The sequence below is a fragment of the Dysidea avara genome, chromosome 15 (genome assembly GCF_963678975.1).
Source record: "Dysidea avara chromosome 15, odDysAvar1.4, whole genome shotgun sequence".
NCBI lineage: Eukaryota > Metazoa > Porifera > Demospongiae > Dictyoceratida > Dysideidae > Dysidea > Dysidea avara.
In genome coordinates, this window is record NC_089286.1 from 4,662,037 (window position 1) to 4,685,122 (window position 23,086).

General features: G+C 39.1%; 1 protein-coding gene across 3 annotated transcripts; it reads right to left on the minus strand.

Moving 5' to 3' along the window:
• Positions 1–415: 415 nt before the first annotated feature.
• On the minus strand, positions 416–23,085 carry LOC136245521 (clustered mitochondria protein homolog). Of its 3 annotated transcripts, XM_066037049.1 has the most exons (48): positions 22,947–23,085; positions 22,492–22,742; positions 21,468–21,639; positions 21,261–21,401; positions 21,065–21,213; positions 20,943–21,012; positions 19,294–19,378; positions 19,160–19,241; positions 19,030–19,076; positions 18,930–18,973; positions 17,975–18,037; positions 17,876–17,919; positions 17,724–17,816; positions 17,562–17,653; positions 17,434–17,510; positions 17,126–17,151; positions 16,579–16,626; positions 16,455–16,527; positions 16,312–16,403; positions 15,745–15,785; positions 15,594–15,648; positions 15,464–15,542; positions 13,886–14,774; positions 13,286–13,373; positions 12,913–13,234; positions 12,812–12,862; positions 12,571–12,632; positions 12,452–12,526; positions 11,705–11,775; positions 10,758–10,897; positions 10,653–10,705; positions 10,549–10,590; positions 10,450–10,495; positions 10,125–10,212; positions 9,893–9,969; positions 8,144–8,247; positions 8,032–8,083; positions 7,888–7,984; positions 4,607–4,649; positions 4,479–4,559; positions 4,289–4,414; positions 4,155–4,240; positions 4,072–4,107; positions 3,923–4,016; positions 880–963; positions 791–835; positions 688–743; positions 416–639 (listed from the first exon to the last, which is right to left on the minus strand). In XM_066037049.1, exons 1-48 carry the CDS (start codon positions 23,035–23,037, stop codon positions 588–590), a joined length of 4,875 nt encoding a protein of 1,624 aa, XP_065893121.1. In that variant the 5' UTR covers positions 23,038–23,085; the 3' UTR covers positions 416–587. The 3 variants fall into 3 exon arrangements, with proteins under 3 accessions (XP_065893121.1, XP_065893122.1, XP_065893123.1); XM_066037050.1 differs by lacking the exons at positions 7,888–7,984; positions 8,032–8,083; positions 8,144–8,247; ... (2 more) ...; positions 10,450–10,495; positions 10,549–10,590 and having other exon boundaries at positions 4,607–4,678; positions 22,947–23,084; XM_066037051.1 differs by lacking the exons at positions 416–639; positions 688–743; positions 791–835; ... (5 more) ...; positions 4,479–4,559; positions 4,607–4,649 and having other exon boundaries at positions 7,884–7,984; positions 22,947–23,084.
• Between the last annotated feature and the right edge of the window lies 1 nt (position 23,086).

Here is a 23,086-nt window from a genome sequence, read left to right on the forward strand (position 1 = left end):
AAATAAAAGCTGAACTCTTACCCTAACCCTAACATTAACACTACTTTTCACACCCCCTAAAGTTGAATGCTCAGAGCAACCTACTAGACAAAAATACAAACTTCATACAAAAAAAAAATTACCCAGACAGGAGCAGGTAGAGAACACTGATCATCCATTACTACTTGTTGTGTTCTCTGAGTCAGCCATGTTTATATCCATTGATATGTAGGTATCAATTCCATAATATTATGAATGTTATTGCATGAATCTTTTATGAGGCACTCTTATCAAAAGCCTAATAATATTATATCCACCTGGAGATGATTGTTCAAAGCATATGGGATATCCTCAGTCAACCAGTAAAATAAGTTGTGATTGGCACGTTTAGTTTGCAAGTAACAACCCTACATACCACACTGATACTAATCTTGAATAGGGATGAGGTGTAGTTATATAAGACAAATCTCCCACATCAGGTGATTATGGAGAATATTAATTGATTACAAGTAATAATAATAAATACAATTAGTTGACTATACACAATAATTAGGTTGTTGTTCCCTTAACACCTTCACCATGTAGTGGTAACATGGAGGACATCATTATCAGCTACTGCTCACATTAAATTTGCTACTCCTACTTTTCTTCTTGGCTGGTCTAGAGTATATCAATATGGATTAGTGTTGTTAATGATATTCTACTAACTTTGATGACTTGTTAGTCTTTTTAACATCTCCACCACTGGATGGTTCTGATGTTACCTGTTAACACATTATAATAGTAAAACTCATTTCACCTGATAACTTACTGGTGTTCTTGAGCTGCTAGGGAACTTGCTGGTAATTTCATTGATCTACACAACAAGTAATGATGTTAACTCTTTCCTTACAACTATACCTTCTTCTGCATCTTGACTGCCTTCTCTGTTAACTGTTGTAAACACTCAGTACTCTCCAGTGTACGATGGTGACTCTCTCCAAACTACAACAACATGTGATAACTATTATTATAGAATAGGCAAACAAAACATCTATCAATAAAATAAAAGCATATGTGACCATCTCAGCAAAAACCCGTCTAGTTCGCACAAGCATGTGTTTTGAGGAAAACAAAATTTAAAGAAATTACGTGTGCTACAAAGAAAGTTTTACGCAAGTTTTAATTGAGTCGAGGAAAGAAAGTCTTAACCTATATATACACCATCTTATTCACCTACTCATGGAGAGTTATAAAATCTTTTGTTTCATTTCTGTAGCTCCAATGGTTTGCGTGACACGTACACCATTGGAGCTACAGAAATGAGTAGGTTAATAAATTGGTGAGTAGGTGATCCAACTTCCAAATTTTATTTACGTCTACTGCATCGTAAATTTTATTTACGATGCAGTAGACGTAAATAAAATTGTTGCCATTTTTTTCAGTGAAACTGCATTCATACAGCTATGCGCAAATGACTGTAGGGCTAAAACTATACCTTGGTTGATCTGCCAATCCATGGTGAACATTGTAAGCCGAATCTCAACTCTGTAGACTAATCCAAACAAAGTTATGGCTGCTAATGTAAGCACCTGTAGTTTATTTTTAGTATAGTCACTGTACAAATCGATTTCCTTGCTCTCCATACTGTCTAACGCTGTAATTCCAAAACTACTCACCATAATCGACTGAAACTTTGGTGAACCATTCCTTGAACAATGCAGACAATGCTGAGAAAATAAAAGAAATTTGGAAGTTGTGCAAACTAGACAGGTTTTCGTTGAGATGGTCACATATAGAATTCACAACAGTGATGTCACTAATACACAAAATAACTTCCAATTCACCAAAACTTTCTCTTGTCCTATTTTAGTGAACCTAATACAGAGAATGCAGTATAACACTAGTATTTACCCATAGATGATAGAGAAATACGAAACGCAAGCTATTTTCAAGTTTGATTTCCACTTCCATTACGTGTGACTTGAAAGGACTGCACTTAAGTATAGGAATTAGTGTTCTAAGCAGCGTAAATAGTAATCCAACAAGTATTTTAGGCCTTTATGAGAGATATAGGCAAGAGAATTCAAACCATAGATTTTGTAGCAAAGGGTATCACATTAACTGTGACTGTTACATGCCTCACTCATACTACCTTCATGCCTCATCCATACCACTTCTTGTATAGCCTGTTTCACTTTCAAGTCTTGTGGTAAGCTAGGCGTGTCACCAAGACAACCTTTTGCCCTTGTGTTGCACTTCTAAGGGGTTTAAACTTTTTGCTAAATTTCAAGATACTTTGTCGTTTTTTCAAGCAACTGATCCTGTTTGCTCCAATATTCTCTCTGTTAAATGGTAAGGAAGAGGATTAAAATTGTAGACTATATTTGCGAAGAAAGTTATTTGGGATTTAAAGTTTGGGGCCATTTTGTAATCTCATTTTATTTGCATATAACTTCCTTGAGCATTGGTACAACCCTAGATCCCTCAATTACTTACTTGAGTTCATTGTAGCAAAGTTTCACAGTTGTTGGTTACAAACTTCTGTCGATACAACAATTTGTTTCTGCGTAGCAAGCTTTACAAGGATGTTTGTAACATAATACACAGAATTGCAATACAAATGTACGTATTCAGTGACATCACATTTCCATTCATTTTATGTACTCTATTATCTATAATTCACCAAAACTATTATCTGCCAAATTCTATCTAGAGTTAAATCATAAAAAGTTTCCCCCACCAAATCTTCTCAGCTGAGTTAGTGGCAAAATATACTCATATATTGTCATGATCCTTAGTAAAGGTGCCACAAATTGTTGGTGTGTGTAGTGGCATGCTGGGGCAACCATAGCAGTGAAATTCCAAGGCAAAACTAGCTATATACTGCCGCGATTTGAAAACACTCAATATTGAAAAGGAAGTATTAGAATCAAAAAATTCACAAAGAAATGATGGGAGTTATAGTGAGATATGGCCACTCAAATTCTGGCCTTGCAACAAGCACAAGGATTAACAGGTGTAAAACTGCTAGTTCCTATGGTAGTGACAGTAGGTCACACAACGATATATGGTAGTGACAGTAGGTCACACAATGATATTCACAACAAAATTTTCAAGGTTGGGTGGTTACTATAGTGACCTATCTACATAGACGGCCAGGTTCCATCATATACAGAGGTTTGCGGAATGTTTGCAACAAAACTGTAAAGCGCCAACTGAAAAACGTGATCCATCCACTTTGAAATGCATCACCACAATTTTGATAGGTCACATTTCTGGTGACTTCCTGTATTGCAAAGATTCTGTAATCCTCTGTACTCTCTTATTCCAACTAGTGCATAAACAAATGTACTGCATTCATTCAATGGTTTGAAGGGTGCATTATTCAAATGATATAAGCAAAGTTTGAATTTTGCACATGGCAACCTGGTTATATTGGCAAGCAGAAGACTGCAAGAATCTGACTGCTCATCATGCCATGAACAATTTTCACCGTGGGCAGTTACACTTGAGAAACTAGAAAGTAATGGAAGGTGGTTGTACACAAAGCCATTAAGTGTCTGACAAGTTAATTAGCTCGCATCCCACAAGTGACCACACCCACTGATAATTGTGAAGTACAGTTGGGACAAGCTGTAGAGGAAGAACATTCGTGAGTTGTGTACTGCTGTAAGGTTTTTAAACAGCAGCTACATCTTGTTTTGTGCTTTCTCCTGCTACCATATCTAGTTAAAGAGACAAATAATAGTGTCAACGTGAGAAATTCCATTTACCAAAAGGAGCCAGAACGACAACTATTGTTTAATGAATTAAGCTGCAATACACTCAAAATCTAGCTAACTGTAGCTATAGCTACATACAATGTTCACCAAAGCTTTGAATGTTGCACTCAAACCCTCGAAGCATAAAATCAACATTCGTTTATGTACTAATCATAAGAACACACACTGTAACTAGTGACCTTTTCCTTGTGAATGTTATATGTGATCTTCTCATGTTGTAGTGCTAGTCTGAAGTCTCCAGTGAATGACAGGCCTCGGGCTATCAGGTGGTGACTACATGTGTACGTTACTATAACAACAGGTTGTCATGACAACAATGATACCATACTTTAATGCTACTTGTATGCTCCCTTCACCATGGTACCTGTGTGTGTCACCATAGCAACAGGACAACATGTATAGTTAACATACTTTGTGTTTAGCTTCAGGGCATGTTCCAAGTATGATACTGAGAGATCATATTCCTTACAACTGTGTAACATCAAGGCAATGTTGCTCTGAGGAGAAATGAAGGATAAGAATTACATAGTTATATATGTACACACATCACAAGTGGCTATTTCAGGACTGTCATCTCCAAACATCAGTGAGATAAGGTAATGTGCTCGGTACATCACCCTCAGTGCCACCTGTGTCTGATCACAATGATGACAATATAATGCCAGGTTGACCTGTAACAACAACTCAATGATACTACAGGTAGGAATTTGATGTGTACAGTTAGACAGTACTCACATAAGCAGACACAGTGTCAGGATGATCTACTCCTAGTACACGTTCAAACACCATCACTGCTTTGTGTTGGAAACACATCGCCTAGCAATACTTAATGACACCATTAGCATCACATGATCCATACTCACCGGGACACTCTCATTGGCTAGGAAATGTATCCTCGCCATCAACCTGTGGTGAAGTGTGAAAATATTAGTACACTGTTTGAAGTAAAGTAACACATTCCTAAGACATGTAATGAATCACTGTCTCAGCACTAGTGTTGGGCAATATATCGAAATTTTGTCAATATTGAAAGATATTGATAATTTTTTTAAATCTCGATATTTTGATACGATATCTCACGTGATCTGCACTGGCCAACACGCAACCTTCACAAGGATGCACAGTGTACATTGATTAATTGTTAATTATGTCACGTGATGCTTTCACAGCTTTGTTCATTTGTTGTTAGAGTTTGTCGTTTGGTGTCTGTGTTTTCTCATTGTTAGTACTAGTTTTGAAATGGAGTTAATATCTTAAACCTATGGTTCAAGGCATCCCTAGTGTTTGGCTGGAACTGTTCTGGTGTATAGCGACGGTAGTTAGTTGTTTCAGCACTTGTATGGCAGAGCCGAGGGCAGAGCAGCCTGAGCTCGTCATTATATCCGACCAGCCTAGTAATGTAGCTGCCTCACACTGTACGAAGAAGAGGAGTCTAGTGTGGTAATATTTCAGAGAATCAATGATGCATGCCATGGACAAGGAGGCAATATATAACAAGTGTGAAGAGAAGGTATCTACCAGTGGTAATACTACAAATATGGTCAAGGTTAGTGATGTTTTATTTGTACTAAAGACCATTTGTTTAGGTCGCTGATAGTTATGCCACCAGCTTGTAGGCTTTTACTGGTTTGGCTATTATGTGATGGTAGTCTCTGCAGCTGGTTTGTATTAATGATGCTGCTACAAGGTTTGTAGTTGTAGCTATTGTATTAGCCATCAGTGTGCTTTGCAACAAAGGGAAGAGTTGTGACTGTGAGTGTGGTCAATCACAAAATTCCCATGGGTTGTGGCTTGTAGTGGCTGCTATGGTGGTGTAATTTCTTTATCAAGGTTAACACCCATCAGTCTGAACTTTAATTATGACCCTAACATTGTGTTTACTGAATGTTTTTGGTAATCTTGCAGCACCTTTCTTACCACCACAAGGAGGAATTGAAGAGCTACTACAACAACAGCAGGCTGCACCAGCTGTTAAAAAACAAAAATTGTCATCACTCCACAAGCAGACCTCACTGACAGAGTTTTAGTTACACAGTTGGCTATGGAAGTATGTCACATATTATACTCATGTAGCATATTATACAATATGTACAATACAGAAGATTCACTGCGTCGTAAAGCTATCAACAAAGCCCTGGTGAAAATGCTAGCTATTGATATGCAAACTGGTAGTATTGTTGAAGATAAAAGATTCCAGGAGTTTCTTAAAGTAGTTGATCCTAAGTACATACCTCCTAGCCGTCGTACAATAATGAGAGATTATATGCCTGGCTTGTATAAAAATGCCACAGAAGAATTGCATAGTCAGCTTATGAAGGTAGAGTATTGTTCTATCACTATAGACTTATGGACCTCTCAAGCCACCATGGGATATGTAACTGTAACCTGCCACTTTCTCACAGATGACTGGGAGTTAAAGTCAGTTGTGCTAGACACTGTTCAGATTCAGGATTCATATACTGCTGAGAACATTGGAGCCCTACTTCTTAGCATTACAGATAAGTGGGGCATTACAGACAAGGTTTGCTGTGCAGTCACAGATAATGCTAGCAACATAGTTGCAGCAATATGCCACAATAAGTGGAATCATTTGCCTTGCTTTGTGCATACTCTTAATCTGATAGTGACCAATTCTTTACAAGATGTGCCCGAAGTGGCAGCTTTACTGCAACGCTGCAAGCACATTGTGAGCTATTTTCATAAGAGTACCAAAGCAACTGACAAACTCACATCTATTCTGAGTTGTCTCAACATTGATAATCACAACCCGATACAAGAAGTGGAAACTCACTGGAATTCATCTTTTTACATGCTTGAAAGGATTGTAGAGCAGGAAGGAAGCTGTCCGAACAGCTTTTTGTCTACTAAATAGAAATGATTTAACAATTTCTGATGAAGAAGTTGAGGTCATAAAAGGAATCATAGAAGTACTATAACCTTTTGAAACAGTGACCAGAGAAATTTCTGCTGAATCATATATTTCAGGCTAAAAAATTCTTCCACCACTACAAAGGCTTACCTGTTCAGCTAAAAAACCTCTTAAATATAGAAGACAATATGTTATTTGCTGTTCTGACATTGATGGATCACAGATTTAAAAAGATTGCATTTTCAGATTTTGGGATTGCAGCAAAGGTTGGACAATACATTATTTGGGAAATAGCAGCATCACTGAGACTAGAAGACAATGAACTGTCTGATGGTACAGAAGTAGAATTTATTGTTGCAAATGCATCGTATACTAATGAAAAGAGTTTGTGGCATTATTTTGATCAACAAGTAGCACGGGCTTCTACTACAACTTCTCTGAGTTCAGAACTGACAATACAAATGCAGCAGTATCTACGACTGAACAATATTGAAAGAAAAGATGATCTTTTAAGTTGGTAGAAGAAGAATAGTGCATCTTACACACACATTTCCAGATTAGTTAAAAAGTATATTGCTATTCCTGGAACATCTGTACCTTCTGAGCAAATACTTAGCAAGGCTGGGCAGATTACTTCGCAAAGAAGAAACAGACTGAAGCCAAAACATGTTTATCTTTTTAAACAACAGCTTGTAATGTAGTTAACTTATGCTTCATATATCATATCAAAAACTATCAATATCGTTCACATTTTTAAGTATCTTATCGATTTAAAGTTCCTGGTATCACCCATCACTACTCAACACAACACAAAGTGATAGATCACTGAGAAAACTCAGCGGGTTTTTATAGTGAGCATCAGACATCCAAGGAAGAATTTCCTATCACCAACACCATCAGGTGTCTATAGTGGAAACTGCGAATAGGGAATACATCATCATCTGCTCACTACCACTAAATGACCAACTGATCAGCTTTATAGGAACACTTGTCACTATCGATTGTGGGTTTGAGTTATCATGACTACAGATATTATTTTAACAAATGAAAAGACAAAATGAGTCAACTAACTAACTAATTAAAATATCTTGTGCAGTAGCTTACATACTCATGAACACACTCACACTGTAACATAACACACTGTAACATAACACACTGTAACATAACACACTGTAACATGACACACAACACTATACTCACTGCAATACGTCACTACACAACACTATACACACAGCAAAACAACATACACTATACACAGACAGACAGATATTTCACCTATAACAGTTAGCAATATCAGAGTGTAGAGGACCAAACACTTGAGAGTATATCCCCATTGCTTGAGAGGTCATCTCATGAGCATCAGAGAAGTTACCTGTGTAGGATCATGTGAGCACATGGTAGAGGATCCCATGGTCTCACCTGAACTGACTTGAGATGTGGCCAATTCAAACAGAGCATTACCATCAGATGGCTGTAATGATGAGAATGTTAATATGATAACTCTTAATGTGGAATATATATATATTTATACCTTAAACTGAGCTACCCTGATGATTGGTAGAAGATTAAAGATATCCTCCTCAGTGAAGCTAGGTTGTGTAGTGAAGTCATATTCTCTTAGAACAAGTTGTACACCTACAGGAATGGGACAACATGTAGTGAGTAGTTAACATGTTGTGGTAGATGAGTTATACACAAATGATTCATACACTACATGAAACCTGAACACCTTGGACAACCAATAGTGTCCTGATTATCAAGGTGTCCTGATTTTCCAGATACTTTGCATATTAAGGGATACTGTGGGACTAAGTGTAGGTGTGCTGAAGTGTATACAGTAACAGGTTCCAATGTAATACAGTAAAACGGACACCTTGGGACCAAAAGTGTGGGAATTTTCCAGGACACTTTACATGTTAAGAGATACTTGGTAACCATTACACTTCAGCTCAGTCAGTGAACATCCAGTCACGAGGAGCTTTGTGTCATCACACCACCTCTGATTAATCCAGCAGACCCCCTAGTGTCCTGAAGTCACAGGGTAGCTACCTCCAAATCGACACTTTACAGTTACTCAGTCAGTCATTAGACAATTCCGTTTAATATATTTAAAATTTCATAGCAACTAGTTGAAAGCGTTTCGGGTCAAGCTGAAAGTTTGTTTGGGCTCAGTTTTACCTAATATAACCAATACTGTCTCATAATTGTCAAGGAAAAGTGACAAAAATAAGCCCATCATATCAAAATAAGCCCCAAAATTTCACCCATCATCTCAAAATAAGCCCATCATCCCCAAATAAGCCCATACTGCCTCATCATTGTCAGTGATATTCCTTTGTGGTCTCTACTCTAATGATAGCCTTCATTGTGTTAATCCAAAAATGCCATGTGATCTTTACGAGTACTCAAGTACCAATTTTACTAGCTGAGTACCATAATCATTAACAAGTACTCAAGTGTTGCAGTATTTGTTTCAGCCCTAGTACAAAAGAACTTGTTTGTAAAGTTGAAAATGAAAACACCTGTGTAATGTGGATACCAACGTAGTAACCATAACATGCCATCAATCATGCCCTAGTCAAATATCTCCTGGGCAAACTGTCATCTTACTTTACGTCAAAGCAGTCAATGACATTTATTTTAGGCAAGTTTATTCTAATTTACACTACTACAGGATACACACACCACACACTCACCAACACATTTACACTACTACAGGGTATACACACACCACACACTCACCAACTAATGATGTACGATATATCGAAAAAATATCGATTTCGCGATAATTTTGTCAATATCGTTATCGTATCGATTTTCAATACTGCTTTAGCAGATTTCGATATTTATCGAAAAGGTAATATTTTGCGATAATTATCAAAATATCGAAGAATATTTCGATAAATCTACAGCATTTAGTGTGTGATTGCACAATCACGCTAGAAATGAAGGTTGGTTCTGTACTATCTAGCCACTTTGAAAACTTGTCTACCAGTTTCCTAGGCTTATTATTAGTTTTATGCAATAGTTTGTGTGTAAATTGTATTTCAAGCATATTTATAAATATCGGCCGCCCACGCAATTACACCACCCACACAATTAAAATTATCGAAAATCGTATTGAAATTTCGATATTTACCCCAATATCGTATCGATAACAAAATCCTGATATCGCACACCACTATCACCAACACATTTACACTACTACAGGGTATACACACACCACACACTCACCAACACATTTACACTACTACAGGTTATACACACACCACACACTCACCAACACATTTACACAGTCGACGAAGTAGTACAATCTTGTTAATATGAAGACTATCACACAACTCATTCAAACTGGACCTACAACAGTGTAGCATACAGTGTAACAATGTGGAGGAAGGTGTGGTATACAGGGGGAGGGTAGGGTGTGTGTAGTACATAGTGTAACAACGTGGGGAAGTGGTGGGGGAAATGTAGTACACTGTGTAACAATGAAGGGGGAGGGGTGGACATACCAGTTTAGTTTATAGCAGAAGTGACCTTCCACCATCTTAGTGATCAGTGACCATAGTGACTCCTTAGTGTGTACCAGGGACAATGACTCTGTAATGTGACATAAATGATGAAGGACAAACAAACAAACAAACAAACAAACACATAATAGTGAAGCAAAAGTAAAGAGACTCCAGCAGCCATCCAAAGAAAAACTACAGCCTATTGAACTGGTAACCACAAGAGGACTACATCACATGTCTCATGTACAACCCCAACACTGTTATGAAGGTGTGCTTGCAGTAACTCATTCCTTCCCTTCCTTCTCTCCCTTGCTCGCACACTCACCAGTTCTTCCAAAAGCTTTCCTTTTCTTCTTATTCTTCTTCTTTGGCTGAACACAACAAGTAACACATTACACACAACAGGACACTTATAAACACATACCTCTTCGGGTATGTTCTCAACAGTACTTTCAGCTGGCACACCCTGGGGTGGTGGTGACACAGTACAGTGACACAGTAAAGGGGTAACAATGACACAGTACTCACCAGATAACAGTTCAAGAAGTGGACCACAACAGTGACCACATTGTGTAGTGATGCTGTGGAGCAATGGAACATGTAATGACTGACTGATGATGATGGAGTAACTACCTTGTTGCATGTCCTTCTGTAAGATTCTCTTAACTGTTCTACTGATCATCTCAATAACACATAGTCTGTACAAGTGGTCCAGGTTGGGTCGTTGTACTGATAACTCTGCTATCAGCCCCAGGTACCTCATGTTGATACCACTACAGGATATGTGTCACTTTGAGACCAACTATGGTGTGTAATGATTATCACATGTATGTACTAACAACCTGTTTACACTCCAGGTAGCTCTGGACACTCTGGACAAGATTGCTTCAGTTCGATCCAGATCAATTTAGCACCGTTTATACTACGAAGGCCAAACCTGCTCCAATCACCAAAAAAACTTAAACCCACAATCATGATTTTCATCAAAGTAGAGATTGTTGATGGAGTTAAAGGATTTGTGTGCTCTGTTATCGTAAGGTTAATAGGCATGATAAAGTTTTCAGCATTGGCGACAGCCTCTCAATTCTGTGGAGTTGGTTAACTATTCATTCGCATGCATACCTGTTTGTTTCAGAATCCTTTTGTTGTTCTTTACGCTGTCCTTCCATATCGTCCCCTAAATACTTTGCTGTTGCTTCATTTTGTCATTACAGTCACCACCTTAGCTGTAATTCTCCGTATCCTTATTTCACTTATTAGAGCCAAATGGAACTGCAGGTTCGCAACTGTTTATACTGGGTGAGTAGAGCAAACTAGATCGAACCAGACCCACATTCCTAGCAGGTCCATTTCACAGTGGTTCGACACGGTTCGGTTCAATATGGTACGCATTCACACTGACTTGGAAATCACTCTGATTCGAGATAGTTCGAATTAGATGGCTTGTGTAAACGGGCTGTAAGGGATACTTTGGGACCTTAACTAAGTGTGCAGGTGTCCTCTAGTGTCCATTATATTCAGAAACAAAATATAGTTGTACTTAAAAACACTATGCTATGCACAAGGTTTCAGGTACTCACCGAGAATGCATCACATTCCTCAAAGATTCTCCATCTGATGGTACCACTAGTAGGTGTGAACAGTCTTGTATCTGTAGAGATGTGATCATGTGATTATGATGTCATAAGATACATCAGGATTATTACATAACCTTATCACCTTACTAGTAATAATACTCAACTTTTATAGTGTATTAGCCCGTGATTAATGATTGCATAAAGTAATCCAGATATTTCAGCTATGGTTCGTTTTTGTTTTCTTTTTTGTGATTAATGATTGCATAAAGTATCAGTAATTGTTCGTTTATGCGAAAATGGTAATTTGAAATGTGTACATGGCAACAGGTCTTTGTTCACCAGTTTTCTGTGTTGTTCAACCAAGTATTCAACAGTTATTGTACAAGGAAAGTGTAGTAAGGACCCAAGATAACACCAGCTCACTGAAACAACAGTTGCACAAATGAGCATGTTGCCATGCCTTTCGGGGATCTGCTTGGCAGTGCCAGAACTTTAACTTTAGCCAATTCCCTTCAACGCTATCATGTTTTCACTTGGTTTAGTGGTCAAACTGAGCTAAATACAGCAACTCATAATGGAAATATAAACGAACAATTACTGAAATATCCATGTTACTTCATGCAATCATTAATCACGGGGTAATATATCCATTCGATACTCTTGGATACAATTGTATAATACTTTTGATAATAAAAGAAGTATGTAACACATCACATGATCCACACACAAGATCACATGATCCACACCTACCATCTTAGGTATAACAGACTCAACCAAGAAGTTACTAATATCAGTTAGTAATTGGTAGTCTTTATGGAGCTCCTCCTGTTATGATGATGATCTGACCAATCAAATAGCAGTATTCTCACCTCAGACTTGTTATGATGTGCTCCAGGGGTAAACAGATCAATATTGAACTTGATGTCTAAATCTGTAATGAGTTAGTAGTTATTATAGTGGACCACTTGGGGATCAACTGGTGTCAGAATGTACAACTAATAGAACAACAGGTTTAGCCCTACCCACCAATAACTAAGGTGGCTCATTATACATCAAGTCCGGAGGACACATCCTCTGGACTCAAAAAACTCCTGCTACACACTAACTCACAGGCCTCCCTGTTTAAATTAGCTCCAATCTTAGCAGCCTCAGCTTCATGGTCTATAGTGGAGTAACTCATAACAGGATCATAATGTGAACTGATCACCTACCTGAAGTGTTGTGATTGGTTGAATTAGTTGCTGTTTGTGTTGCTGTTGCCTCACTGTGTTCAGTTGGAGAGCATGTGCCATTAACTAGATCAGGTATTGCATTAGATAATAAGTCACTGTGGCTTTCATCCAGAGAAGTTTTAACAATATTAGTAGGAGATTGTATACGTTCAGATTGGTGAATGTCATTGGTCAGATTGGAGGGGTGTGGCTGAGAGCCTTCAGTGTCAGCATCAGAGAGATGCGGCTGGTCTTCTGCAATCCCATTGGTCATTTCAGGCGGGTGTCTCGCATCATCGTTATTGATCACATGATCTCTATCCTAAAAATTTAATAGTGTGATGTTATGATCACCGGGTCATAATGATCTCACCTTCTTCGCTGACGAGCTTTGTTCCTTCCTCCTTCTAACAGCCTCCATTGTTGCTGATAACACTTGAACATAAATGATACGCTTGAAACTAGAACGATACAATGTTTGCGAGTTGAGGACTCTGCAGTACACTACACTATACCATACACACATACAAAGCAAATGCAAAGCCTTTGGCTACCACACTAACACAGTCCTGTCTACCCAGTGAACCAGCACTGGGACACCTGTGTGCTACTCAGGTGCTAAGAGTCAACACAGGCAAATCCTCCTGGGGCAGGACTAGTAAACCACAGGATGCTGTACCATGTCTCACAGGTGAAGGTGTGGGCACCTAAAGTTCCACTTGTTTCTCATACCATGTTTATTTATTTATTTTATTTATTTATTAAGGCTTTACAGCACAAGTGCTGAAGGTCTGTAGGACACCTGGTCCTACAGCCTGTTTAAAGTGAGACATGGAACAGTTGGTATTTGTTTCACTAGTTAACACCAGGTTCCTATTAATATAATTGGAATGAAAGTTCTTGCAGCTTGCTCAACAAAACAACAGTACATGCATGCGCACAAGCACATACGCACACACGTACACACACTTACTGAATAAAAGCCTTAACTAGTTCAGGTCTAAGCAGCTTTAAGCGGTGGCCATGTTGGTTTTCTTTCATCCTCTTCATAAACGTCTCCAATATTCTCCTGTTCTTCTCCTCATTACTAGTAGTACTGGTACCAACACTACGTGTTGTCCCTGTTGTCTTAGCTCCTGGTGTGGTCACTGACTCCATGATGTCATCTGTGTCATCACTTGTGTGAGGACTGGAGTATGGTAGGTTATTTTGAGAGCTAGTGGCTATGTCACCTTCTGTAGTTTGCTCTCCCTGTGGTATGTCACTAGATGTGCTTACTGCTATGTCCCTGTCACCACCAGTGTTTGTAATATTACTGCCAGTTGTAGTATGTTCTGGACTTGTGTTTGACACAGGATTGTCATCAGTCGTGTCACCATCACTGTCCGTGTTTGTCTTCCTGTCTATCAGTGCATCACTAGTTGTACCATTAGTGTGTGTCACTTCTTCAGGTATTGCATCGCTGTGTCTGGGACTCGTATTGTCACTGCCCACGTCACTTGGTTTGTTAAAGTGTGTTGCTTCATCTGTGGATGTGTCGCATACTTTGTCAATTCTCTCTTCTTTAACTGGGTCCCCAGTCTTGTCACTATCAGTGTGTGTGTCATCATTTGTGACACCATCACTATTGATAAGTGTATCTTTTGTTGTGTTACCACAAGTATGCTCTTCTGTTGTGGTCTGTGTTCTTTCCACCCCTGTGGTAGCACTTGACACGTCACCAGGGACAGTAACAACACGTGTACTCATTGACACAGTGTTAGCTGCAATGTTGTCAGTGTTACTAGAAGTTGTGCTACTGGTCTTGTCGTCACAACTAGTTTGTCTCTTCTCTCTCTTACCAATATTACAATCCTCTGGCCCTAAAGATTGAAATAATCTGATCATAAAACTAAGTGTCCACATTGACATACCGATAGAGTCCTGATTATCAGTGTCCTAGTCATTTTATACTAACAAATACTATGGGACCTAATGTGTCTGAATTCTGTAGGTGTCCTCAAGTGTCATGTGATGAATGCAATACAGAAAAGATGGCGTGGTTGAGAGACAGATATAGTGTGACTAAAACATTACAGGTTCTAGTGTACATATGTGACTGGATCTGCAAAAACCAGACATAATTGCACATTTTCGAATTCCTTAGAATCTATGCATCTTCTTCAGCCTAATATGGCAATAAGTTTGAGAGTTACAGCACACACAAAGGCAAAATTAGTAAAGAAAGATGAATCACATACGTACTATCGTTTAGAACAAACGCCCATAACTTTCATATAATTGTGACTACAGTAACGAAACAAAGGATTTCCCCTCTTTAGTAGGCAAATAAGATGATATCCAGATTGTTACTGTTAGGCCTTTGCTTCACTAAGAACAAAGTGTTCAATTTCTTTTAATCATACACAAGTATTTCAGCTACTGTATCAATGTTTTCGCTTTATATACTCGTCGATTTAGGCTTGTGTGATTGTGTTGGTTATCGCAGATCCAATAACATTTATGATCTACTCAAGTCCCACACCCACAAACACACCCCACAACTACTCACATCTAAACCAGTTAGCATCTGGTGGTAACATCCTAAACAAGTCCAACACATAACACCTGTTATCTTGTCCGATGATGCCCTAGGCAATTATCAACATGATGGGAGGGGCTAAGGGGGAGTGGTGCGATACCTTGACATCCATTGAGCTGACTAATGACACTTCTTGTCCATTTTGATCAAGTAAACTATAGCCAATCAAAATGCAAAATGGATAAATATAGTCTTCAATAGTGACAAAATACAATCATAGACACAACAAGCTCCATTACCACAAAACTTACTTTTCCTCCTTCAAATAAAACTCCTTAGCAACCGGTTTGAGCTGTAGAGAAAAAAATACTAAGTCGATCAGCTCCTACTATACTTGATCCAGCTATGTGAATCTTACCAGGCAACACTGAACATTTGTGACCGGATCTGCAAAAAGGGGTCATATAGTCTTTCCAAATTTTCAAGTTTGACGAGTCATAACTTCATCATGTGTTTAACCAATTGTCTTAAAATTACATCCAGGAATAGTGTCATGTTAGGAGTGTAAAGTGAACACATTTCAGGCTCACAAGTCAAGTTATGGATTGCCAAGTACATGCAATTGAAAAGGCTATAAGACTCCTTTTTGTAGATCTGGTAGCATTTGATAAGGCCATGATTAGGAGGACAATTAATGAGTTCTGTACAACCTGACTGTTGTGTGCTAATTTCCATTTTACAATCAAACAATGGTCACATTTAAGTCACTGGGTCTATGTGATGTAGCAACCAGTATTATCAGGTCACTACAGTACACAAATCACAGTGATATGAAGTCTGAGGACTTAACAATGTTATAGTCAAAATACAAGTCACACCTTGTCAAGGAAGCTCTCATGGTTACTAATACTCCTCCCATTATCCATCGTACCATATGCTATACAATCATCTTGTGTATGAGATAGGATACCTGTAGTAGCACATCAACAATAACGTCATGTTGATAATTAGAGACACTAACCAGGTATTATGGTCTGGGCGGTTACTCGGTAACCACGGTAATCAACCACTACTGTGGCACTGCTGTAAATGCCCTGCAGAGATAGTATTACCATGACAATGACATTGTTACCATAGTTACCCACCTGTGCATCACAAGTGTTCAGAATGGACAGGTTGGTAAGATCATGTGACTGTGATAAGATTATGAGATCAGGTGATCACATCCCATATACCAAGTGTTAATAATATGGAGAGGAGAGGAGAGTATCTAATGCCATATAGTCCGGTAAAAGATGATTGTGCAAAAGTCAAGTGGCTAGTTTTCCAGTAACACACAGGCTTCTAGTATTTGTTTTAGCATTTACCGAAGACCAAGACTGAGCATGGATACACAATGGACAGTGCTCCCAAGGTTGAAGGCTAGTTGTGGTAATGCAGTTGAAAATTCCAAACAGTACTCCACTGTTGGCTTCTCACACACACTTCGCAGAGTTATCCTTGAGGACACCAGCCATGCTATTTGACACAACAATGTTGCTATTGCTGGCCAAGTGAATGCACACCCTCAGATCCTTCTGCATAAATGTGAAAATGACTAGTCACAGGTTACTCTACACGTTTAACCTATCATCTTTTATATCGAACTATATACTCTCCTCTCATATTATTAACTCTTGATAATACACTCACCGCAGCCCTCCATGCAGCTTGGTCACCTGAATTATGTTGCAAGAAAAATAAACAAACAAGTAATAGAAATTTTACATTTGAGTAGGGATCATAGTGAAGGTCATATATACTTTATAATGCAACAATGTATTATAACACACACACACACACACACACACACACACACACTACACACACACACACACACACTACACTACACACACCACACTACACACACACACTACACACACACACTACACACACTACACTACACACACCACACTACACACACACACTACACACACACACACACACTACACACTACACACCTCCAATATCAGAATAATTGTCTCTACCATCAAAGGCAAATGTAAAGAAGATGTTGTTCCATATGAACATTCGTTGCCTGAAGAGGATAATAACATGTCACAATTCATTCAATCAAGTGTGGCAGTACTTGACATGTTCAGAACAGTTTATCGGAGGAATATTACCATCAACAGCAGCTACAGCACCTCTCGCTGCTATGTTGCAGTACTCCATGTAGAGCTTGGGGGGGGGGGGGGGGGGGGGAGGGGGAGAGATGAGTGTATAATTCACCACAAACTGACAAACAAACCTTATAGTAAGCTTTATCCTTTAACACCTTCTGAGCTACATTTTCTGTGGTCATCTCTTTGATTGTCTGGAACTGTTCATTCCAATCCTGTGACTATTATTAGTAACACAGCAGTTACTATATATAAACATGATTTTATCTATAGTACATACCTGGCCTACAAACTGCTCTTCAACACTGACTTTAGTGCCATAAACTGAGTAGTATTAAGTAGCCAATCATTGCAGAGTAATATAGCCACACCCACTCACCTCCTTCCAGAGTGAAGTAGTTATCAGGAACATGTTCCAACTGGGGTACCAGCCAAGGGTATACTAAATAGAAAGGAGCACAGTAAAAAACCCTCATTTATCCGACCTATCATGCAGTACGGTAGTACTGTATAATATTAGGGATCATGGAGATTTAGGCTTTTCTGGCCAAAAAATATCACCCAAAAACCAGCTTCAGAATACCATCCTGGTGCCTTGCCAGTATTAGTTAGGTATAACCAAACCCAAAAGTGCCTTCAGTACGACCCTAATCGCCTCTATTAAATTGTTATGAATTTTTTTAAAAAGTATTCAATGGAATTTTCTACTGCCTGCCTGCCTTCAGGCAAACATAACTCGATAACAGCTAAGGCTACAGGCTTGATTTTATCACTGTTCGACGTCGCTTCATCCAGAGATATGCCTTTTGGCATACCACAGTACATACAGGGCATGCATCATGGACTTACCTTTGTCCTCCTTTGTGTCCCATTTCTTTTTGCTAGATTGATTGCAGAGGCACTTCTACCACTGTTCTTCATTTGTAACACTGTGTAACAGGCTGAAAATAGCTGAAAGCAAAGCATAATGGACACTCCACTTTCGAGTCAGTAGTTGATATCAGGGTGTACGTTCAGACGAAAACTTTACCTCTGGTGCCATCCTTTCTTTTGCTGCAGTATGTGCGGGTTCACACCAGTCATAATAATGTTACAAAAACAGTAAACAAACAAGTAAAAGGAAATTAGGAATATTAATTTTGATTAGGGATCATAGAAAAAGTCAGGAAACAAGGGAGGCCGCCTACACCTGCAGATATACTAGTGAACATTTAATCCCTACTTGTTAAATTATGTCTGTTCAATTAGAGTGTGTTGTATTAGAGTAGATATAACAGTGAAAATGTACACAACAAAATTAGAAGGTGTTTATTACGAAGATGTGGGACATGTACCTTTAAAAGGTGATGGTAGCAGCTCTAAGGCATGCCTCTTAGACCTGCCCAGACAAGGAGACATGTTGACATGTATGGCTTGTTGACATGTATCGCTTACGTTTGTTTCTGCAACATAGCAAAGTATTTCTTGAATAATGGACTGATCTGTTGAGAGGACAACATAGTGACAGACAAGCTATTGCTGACATACAGTCACACATGATAGACACACACAGACAGACACACACCTGGTTGAACACACCAATCAGATGGTGAGACTGATGTGGCAACTTTGCTGGGTTAGGATCAAAGTGTTGATCACCTGAGCCCCTGTGACATCATCACTGTCTATACCACACCCTTGAAACACCCCCACACTCACTTGTTGACATAGAAACCACTTTGACATGATGTAATACCAAACTGTTGTCCCTCCAAAGTGTGCACCGTCAAATAAAGTAGATCACCTGTGACAGTACAACATGTAATGTATAGTGGTCATGTTACAAACTAGGGTAACTAGGGTAGAAAAGCAGATACAACCCAGCTCGGAATATTGTGCATGTTACATACATGTACCATGCAACCTCCATGCATGTTTACTGTACATGAGTGTTTCATGTATGTGAGGTGTATCATGTAACATGCAGGTTATGGTGAGGGGGACATGCAATGACCATCTTCCAGTGCCATGCATGTACCATGTACCATGCATAGTACATGAATGTTGGCATGGTGCATGTAGAATCCCAAAAACATGAAAACCGACACTTGGTCATTAGATTGTAAATACAAATTGAAACTTTATATAATAGTGAGGAATAGTCAAAACTGTTGTGTGTGTGTGTGTATGACTGTTTTACATACTGTAGATGTTCCCAATTAGTCAGTAATGCTTCACATAGCAGGGTGGTAGCCATTAGATACAGCAGTAACAATAGTAACGACATACATGCATGCCACTTTTTTGGCATCAGTACAAGTTATGACACTTATGCCAACACAAACATGCATATTAGTATTGATGTTACATGCATGCAATATGTAGGAAGTGTCAAAATCCACACATGTTACATGAAAGACATGCATGTATGTTAACACATGTTTAGGAGATCCTGTAGGTTGCATGTAACATGCATGGCACATGTGCAATATTTGAGCTGGGAAGGGCCCATAAAATTTGTTTACAATTCTTACTCCTCATTGAACATCATCCAGTACAGTAGTACTGTATAGTAGGGACCACAAAGGTTTGGATGTGGTCCATTGAAAAACACCCAAAAACCAGCCTCACTTTTCCTTGACGACAATGAAGCAGTGTTGGTTAGGTAAGACTAAGCCCAAGCAAGCCTTCAGATCACTTTCAACAAATTGCTATGATTTTTTTAAAAAGAATTTTCTAGTGACTGACTGACTGACTGACTGACTGACTGACTGACTGACTGACTGATGCCTTCAGACAAGCACAACTCGATAATGGCTAAATCTACAGGCTTGATTTTTCACTGTTCGATATCGCTTCAGCCGGGCACGTGCCTTTTGGCATATTGCAGTACGCACAATGTATTCTTCAGATGATAATTGATAGCTGGGGCGCACAGCACCATTTCTTTTGTTTGATGTGATATGCATGGGTTCACCAGTCATAATAATTTTATCTTACAAAAAAGGTTAACAAACAAGTACACAAAACATTTGGAATTTTTAACTAGAGTAGGGACCATAGCACATCGATAAAAAGTACTGAAACAAGCTGGAGTAGTGCATGATATTAAATCACAGTAAAACAATAAGAAGTGTTATATCCCTACTGTGCTCAAGATACTACAAGGAAGAGCACAGTAGGGATATAACACTTCTTATTGTTTTACTGTGATTAAATATCACGCACTACTCCAATTTGTTTCAGTACTTTTTACTGATGTGTCATGATCCCTATTCTAGTTGAAAATTCCAATTTTTTTTGTGTACTTGTTTGTTTATATTTTACAAGTAATGCTCTACACACATGTCCACAATGAGGTCCCTCACCTTTCAGTTTCCTCTGAGGTGATGGAGGATTATGATTGTTATAGTATAATGCCTTCAGGCAGTCTGGTGGCTAATAAACATGCAACATCACAATAATCAACCAATCAGAAGTGAGTAACAACCTTGCTGTGGTAACCATGGGGATAGAAAGCCGACAAGGGTGGGGCACGACAATCTGTAATATCACTAGAGGGTAAACAGTAATCAGGTGGCTGTATGGCTTCCTTAGACGTCCCAGCTGTGTCACCGCCACTGATCTTATTGACCTCCTCTGTGTAGTTATGTGATGTCACAGGTGGGTGTGGCAAGTCAACATACCCTCAGGGTTAGTTATTGTAATGCGAGACAAGAAGGAGAATGATAATCCTTCACTTCCACTGGTTAGTAAGTCAATGCTGTCTACAAGCAGCTCCTTGATGCGGCACACATGAATACGAGCTTCTCTCAGACTGTATGGCTCTGTGGATAGTGAAACAATAAACACTTACCTCATACATACCATATGTACTAAACACACAAGCGTACCTTCTTCAAACTTGATGACACTTCCATTCTTCACTCCCTCAATATTGGCTATCTCTAAGAACTCTTCTAGTCTAGCTCCTTTATGATACAGTCCTACACAGGTCCGATAGACACTCTCATTCCTCTCCACCACAAACTGACGTAATTCCTGTACCATCTCTGTACCTGTCATCTGTGGTAACAGCGACATCATCATGTTAACATACGTAGCCCAACAGGGTAGTAATGCCTTACTAACTGCATATATGGGTTGAAATCACAGAACTATGGGGTGCACAAGTACAAAAACTGCACACTGCACACAGCTTGTTTTTAGCTATTTAAACGTTTTAACTGGGGTACTGTGAAGATCAGTACAAGGTGTTTGACTTGCTAGTTCTTGACATATTATGGCAATCACAACATGTGCGGTATTTTAAGCTACAGTACTTGCATATAGAGTTAGGGAGCTATATTGATCAACCAAAACATGCTCATACAACCAGGAGCTTACTACATAGCGGTGAGCTCCTGATACAACTCAACACAAGGTAACATATGAAGTCATTGTAAAGGTTTACACACAAGTATGTACCAGCACAAAAGTGCTTCCCTGGTCATTGTAGTTCTTCACCATGAGCCTTTTTGTGGTGAAGCAAGAGTATTTGTTACAACCCAATGATGCAACTATCCACATACAACAGTTTCTGCATTGTACTTTGAATATGTGATAGCTAGATGCTATCCCTCAATATAGTAATTGTCAATTCTCTATTCTGTTACAAACACCAGCTTTATATTTATGGTTATAATCACTATCCCATGGGCTAAAAGTCATACACCATGTTTCAATGCACCATATAGAACCAGCTACCTCTGGTATGTGTACACATGGTTGTGAGAGGTACTGCAAACATGCATAACACATTAGATTTACTTAATTTAAACTGAAAACTTCACATGAAGGTCTACACAGGCCTACCCTTGAGATCAACCAGTGTCCTAATTCTCCAGGTCATAACGGATACTTGGTGCCACAACTTACCACAACTCTAATAGGATCAGCCACTCCAGGTATATCCAACATCAAACTTAATCCTCCAACTTCAACTGCCTTAGCATCCCCTTGGCCTTCCTTATCACCAGCTAGCCCAGCTGCTGCTGGTTGGGACGTCGTGGTTGCTGGCGCAATCTCAACCAGTTGGAAGCCTAGCTCTTGTAATAGCTTCACTTCATCTTTGCTAGTCGTTGCCAAGGTAACCAATCCTGGTGGAAATCCACCTTCTATTACCCCAGCTGCAAGGGGAGATTAAACACGTGAGACTTTCGAACTACACAATCATCTACCAGACGCCTTAATATAACTACGTCAACACGTACAGTGTAACAGACATGCAAAGACGATTAAACAATTATAAAAATATCGAGCGGGCCAATAGCCCTTCTCACGTGCGCTTAAGTTTCATTCTTGCAAATTTCACGCTAGAGCTGTTCACTTACGCGAGTGTTGTCCGTCTTCACCTGGTGACTGGTGTTTCTCGTGAGGACATTTCGCGTCTTCTTCACTTCGCAATGGGCCAACATGCGGCATGCCTCGCCACTTTCAGTATACGATATAGCATGCGAAGTTATCCGGAGTC